The 5,178-nt window shown below is 53.0% G+C and overlaps 1 protein-coding gene across 1 annotated transcript in view; it reads left to right on the forward strand.

Moving 5' to 3' along the window:
- Window positions 1-5,178, forward strand: part of GID4 (GID complex subunit 4 homolog) — a gene marked incomplete at its 5' end in the record, with an annotated part of 25,426 nt that overhangs the window by 3,112 nt on the left and 17,136 nt on the right. The window contains 1 exon segment of the mRNA XM_014592915.1: window positions 4,304-4,411. Within this exon segment, the coding sequence (XP_014448401.1) occupies window positions 4,304-4,411 (108 nt within the window).

A 5,178-nucleotide genomic window follows, 5' to 3' on the forward strand; every position in this document is an offset into this window, starting at 1 on the left:
TCCCTCCTGGTGGGTGATTTCTCACTTTCCATCTCTCTGTCTCTCTCTGTCTGTCTGGCGAATGCATGCGCCCTATAGCAAAAACCTCTCCAAAAAAAGGGGAAAAAAAGGAAAGGAAATCTCAGAATTGTAAAAAATGCGTATTAAATGACATTCCTGGACCAGCAGTGGCCTGGTGGTTAAGGCGACTAGCTCTCACATGGCCAATAGCACAGTTCGAGTCCCAAACCCAGCAGCCTGGAAAAACACACTGGGCCTGTGTGCATGCCCAGGATCCCAAAAGCTCACACACCCTCTGGCAAAATTTTGAAAAAAGAAAAAAATGCATTTCTCAGGACCAGCAGTTAGTGTAATGGCTATGTCACTGGACTCCCACGTAGTCAACCACAATTCGAGTCCCGGACCTGGTGGCTTAAAACTCACACCAGGCGCATGTGCGTGCGTGCCCAAGATCCCGAGAGGAGAATGGAGGAGAAGGGATCACAGCGTGGCCATCCCCCCTGGGGGGTGATTTCTCGCTTTCTATCTCTATGTCTCTCTCTGTCTTCCTGGCAAGCGCTCGTGCCCTATAGCAAAAACCTCTCCAAAAAAAAAAAAATGTATTTCTGAGCCACCAACAGGGAGAGAGCCTTTCCAGCAGCACAGCCCAGCAGTGTGGCCAGCCCTCCTCACAGAGGCCCAGGTGGAGGGCCAGCAGCCCCGTCTGGGATGCTGAGGTGGCTGGGAACAGGAGACGCTCTCGGGCCTGAAGCACCCGCTGTGCTGCTGGTTCGTCACGGACTGAGGTGCATGTGGGCCGTCGTCCTCAGTCCCCTACAGCCAGTTGGCTAGCTGTGTCCTGAAGGTGGGTGGCTCGGGAGGCTAGGCACACCCAGCAGGCAGTTCTGGGTGAGTGGGCCTGAGGGGGCAGGGCGATGGCCTCCATGACTGATGACAGCCAGCCCCCCAGGGAAGCCCACCTCTGCCTGGGGTGCTGATCACCTCTTCCCCCTCTGACTCGCCAGAGAGAGACAGAGCGGGAAAGTGAGAGATCACCCCCCGGGGGAATGGCCACGCCTCAGTCCCTTCTCCGTTCTCCTCTTGGGATCTCAGGCACACACACGTGCCCAGCGTGATTTTCAAGCAACTGGGTCCGGGACTCGAGCTGCGGTTAGTCCCATGGGGCCCGCTCCCCTTGAATGTGTTTACTCGTAACGAGGCAACTTCAGGAGGTCTGTAGAAGCCTGCTGGTGCGGTCGGTGGCAGTCCGAACTGCAGTGCTGGACACAGCCAATTGTCACGTGGACCCTTGGGTCGGCCCACCACGAGGCAGCCTCGGCCGCCTGGGCCCAAGACCCTGCCAAGCTAGAGGCCAGGGGAAGGGCATCGCGTGCCACTCTCTGTCTCTTCCATGCACGTACATGTGCTCTCTATCATGAATGAAATAACAAACTTAAAAATCAGTGTTGGGGCCAGCAGGTGGCATGGTGATTAAGACACTGGACGCCCACATGGCTAATCACGGTTCAAGTCCCTGACGTGGCGATTTGCTTTCTCACTTTCTCTCCCTCTCTCTGTCTGGGTCTCTCTGGTGGGCACATGTGCCCTCTTGCAAAATTTAAAAATAATACTAAAATATAAAATTAGGTATGTGATTCTTTTCAAAAACAAAACGAGACAAAGCCATCTGTGGCAATTGGGGCACAGCAGTAAAGCGGCTGGCCTCACCTAGGAAGGCCCGGGGCAGTGCGCGCACCCGCATCCAGGTGGGTGAGGCTGGGCTGCACCCAGGCGTGGGGACCCCGTTGAGGTGTCTTTCTCTCTCTCATGAAATAAATAAATGAACTTAAAAATAAAGTGCTCAGTTCCATTTGTCATGGGGATTAAAGTACAAGTTTGTTTACTTATTTTAAAAGAACTATTTATTTCCATTTGTCATTTTTTTTTTAAATTTGACCCTAGGAGAGCAAGAGAGAGAGAAAGGGGAAATGAGAAGGCAAGCCGTCAGGTCCAGGACTCAAACCGTGGTCAGCCATGTGGGAGTCCAGCGCCTCTGGGTATACCACGCCACCGGCTGACCCCATAAAGTACAAGTTTATTTTGGTGCAAAAATATTTTGAAAGCCATGCATTGATTTTTCATGGTACACATTTGCCTGGAACTTTTTAAACACTTATGTGAAGAGCCCAGCAGCAGAGCCCAGGTAAGGAACCCATGGTTTGTGGTATGTTAGGTGTGTGGGTTTTTTCTGGGTTTTTTGTTTGTTTGTTTGTTTGAGAGGTTTTTGCTATAGGGCGTGTGCGCTCACCAGACAGACAGAGAGAGAGAAATCACCCCCCAATCCCTTCTCCATTCTCCTCCCCTCGGGATCTTGGGCATGCATGCACACACGCCCGGTGTGTTTTAAGCCACCAGGTCCGGGACTCAAACCGCGTTCAACTACACGGGAGTCCAGTGACATAGCCATCACACTAACTGCTGGTCCCATGTATCTTTTTTTTTTTAGAGAGATTTTGTTTTCCTATAGGGCATGTTATAGGGTGCATGTACTCACCAGAGAAACAGAAAGCAAGAAATCCCCCCGGAGGAGGGGATGACCACACCTCAATCCCTTCTCCTTTATTGTTCTCTTGGGATTTTGTGTACACGTGCACACACGCTGGCTTTAAATTCTAAGCCACTAAGTCCAGGACTCGAACCACGGTTGACTCTGTGGGATCCAGCAACGTAACCATTATGCCATCTGCTGGTCCCAGGTGTGTGGTATCTTAAAACTCTCTGTTAAGACCACAGAGCCCCTCAGCAGTGTCCTCACGGAGCAGCCTTATGGGCGCAGCGGCGGTGCCCTGTCCTGTCCCAGGGAGCCTCTGGGCCAGCTCTGGTGGCATCCCTCAGGAGGGTCCCGAGTGCCTGGGGCGAGCTGAGGCTCTGGCAAAGCCATCAGACGCTTGGTCTTGAATACGTGTGAAGGAACGCTGCAGGGTGAGAGGGGAACATGCACCTTACCCTGCACATGTAGGGTCTGGAGGGGAACAGCAGGACCTCCGAAGTCCTGAGGACCTTAGGACTGCGTCTGTGGCTTGCCAGGCAAGGTGCAGGAGGCACGCGCTTGCCAGAGCGAGACAGAGAGAGGAGGCGGGAAAGCATTCCCCACCAGGCATGGTCGCATCGCAGGCCCTCCTCCACTTCTTCCTTCTGAGGTTCCAGGCATGTGCACACACACGCACCCAGCGTGTTTCTCGAGCTTTCAGGTCCAGGCCTAAGAACTTAGGTTCAGGCTGTGTGGGATCTGAACCACCTTGCCACTGGCTGGCCCTGCCTATTTATAGATACATAAACAAGTGGCAAATGCAATGAACAGTATAAGGGGACTTCCAAAAGTTTGTGAGAAAAGTAAAATTAAAGCATGAGTTTACTTTAGTGCGAAAAAACAGTCTAAATCCATGCCTAACTTTTTCATGTGTATTTTCTATGAACTTTTCATGGAAACTTTTTTCTCTTCTAAGTAGCATGTGACAACTTGTTTATTCCTTCAGTGACGTGTTCTTCTAAAAATTGTTTTTATTTTATTTATTATTATTATTGTTATTTCAATTTGCTTTTTAGGGTATGTGTGCGCACCAGAAAGAGAGAGAGTCAGTGAGAAAGCAAGCTGCCAGGTCCGGGACTCGAACCGTGGTCAGCCATTGGGAGTCCAAAGCCTTAACTACCACACCACCTGCTGACCCCTCAATGATATGTTTTATAATAATTAGCATTTTTGCAGACATCATTTGCATATATTTCCCCTTCTATAAATTGTCTTAGGTCATGTAATAGAATTAGATGTATTTCTGCATCTAATTAAGATACATCAAGATAGCCTACCAAAACGCTCACTGCTAGAAAGAAGAATTGCTATGAAAGCGGCAGGTGCCAGGTTGAGAAGGGCCAGTCCATGGCTTGCAGGAGACTTGACTGTGAGCAGTGGGGTGTTGCAGCCTGTTTGGGGGTGAATACCTTGGAAAGTAAGATCTAATTCCGGGTCCACTTTGAACACTAGAATATCCAGAATGTACCTGTGGGACCGCCCACATTCCTCTCTGGGAGACCGCACATGAACAAGTGCAGTCAGAGACTCTGCCTGAGGCCGAGCCATTGTGAGGGACTTAACCCAGATCTGTTTCCACGGCGCACGGGCCAGTCAGCCCTGTCTGACGGGTGGGGACTGCGAGCCCCGTGACTGGTTTCGTTCAGTATCAGGAAGAAGTTAGGCAAGGCTGGTTCTGCAGAAGGTGCCAGCACTCATTCGACGCCCTGTTCTGACATCTGGGCTTGTCCACAGGAGTATCCAACCCTCACAACCTTCTTTGAAGGAGAAATAATCAGCAAAAAGCACCCTTTCTTAACTCGAAAGTGGGACGCAGATGAAGACGTTGATCGGAAACACTGGGTGAGTCGGGCTGGTCGCTCTGGGCGGCCCAGGGTCTGCTGGAGGATGACCCCGGTCTTCCCTCCCAGGGGCCCGCGGGGCTCTGTAGCCAGGGGGAGGGAGGCCGTTCCTCCACCCAGGCCTCAGCTCACCCGCCTTCCCTTCTGTTGGTTTGTTTCTTCTAAGTTCATTTCATCAGAGAGCGAGCGAGACCCAGGGTATGTGCCAGCATCCCTGAGGGTCTTCACGCCGCAGTCCACCCCAGCCTCAGCCGGCCTGGGTCACTGGCACGCATGCACACACCCAGTGTGCTCGGGGCAGTCCTGGCCGGGAACCCAGGAGGAGGAGGCGTGTGGGTCCGGCTGTGCTCCCCTGTGCCTTGGCCCCAGACCTCCCCTACGCAACCGATGGTTACCCGACGACAGACCCGCAGAGTTCCACCAAGGCCAGCTCTGCTGTCAGCAGTTCCTGCCCGTGGTCCATCTCCCGTGCATCCTTCCTCTCCAGTCCCCTCCGCCTGGGGGGACCCTGTGACCCAGCAGTTGTCACTGACTGTAGGGTCGATGGGAGGTGGAGGTGCCCCTCAGGGAACCTGGCCTCGTGCTGGCTTGCCGGTGACACACAGCCACGTCGCTGCTGGTCCCCGCCCCACTAGACTCAGGAGAGGACAGCGCCCAGAGCTCCAGGCTCCCCCTTTACCGTCTGTCCTCCGGTCACAGCCGCTTCAAGATGGTTGTCCCAGCGTCCTCAGTGACAGTCCCAGAAGTCTCCCGTCTTCAAAACTCCCC

The sequence above is a fragment of the Tupaia chinensis genome, unplaced genomic scaffold (assembly GCF_000334495.1).
Source record: "Tupaia chinensis unplaced genomic scaffold, TupChi_1.0 Scaffold138725_1, whole genome shotgun sequence".
Classification (NCBI taxonomy): domain Eukaryota; kingdom Metazoa; phylum Chordata; class Mammalia; order Scandentia; family Tupaiidae; genus Tupaia; species Tupaia belangeri.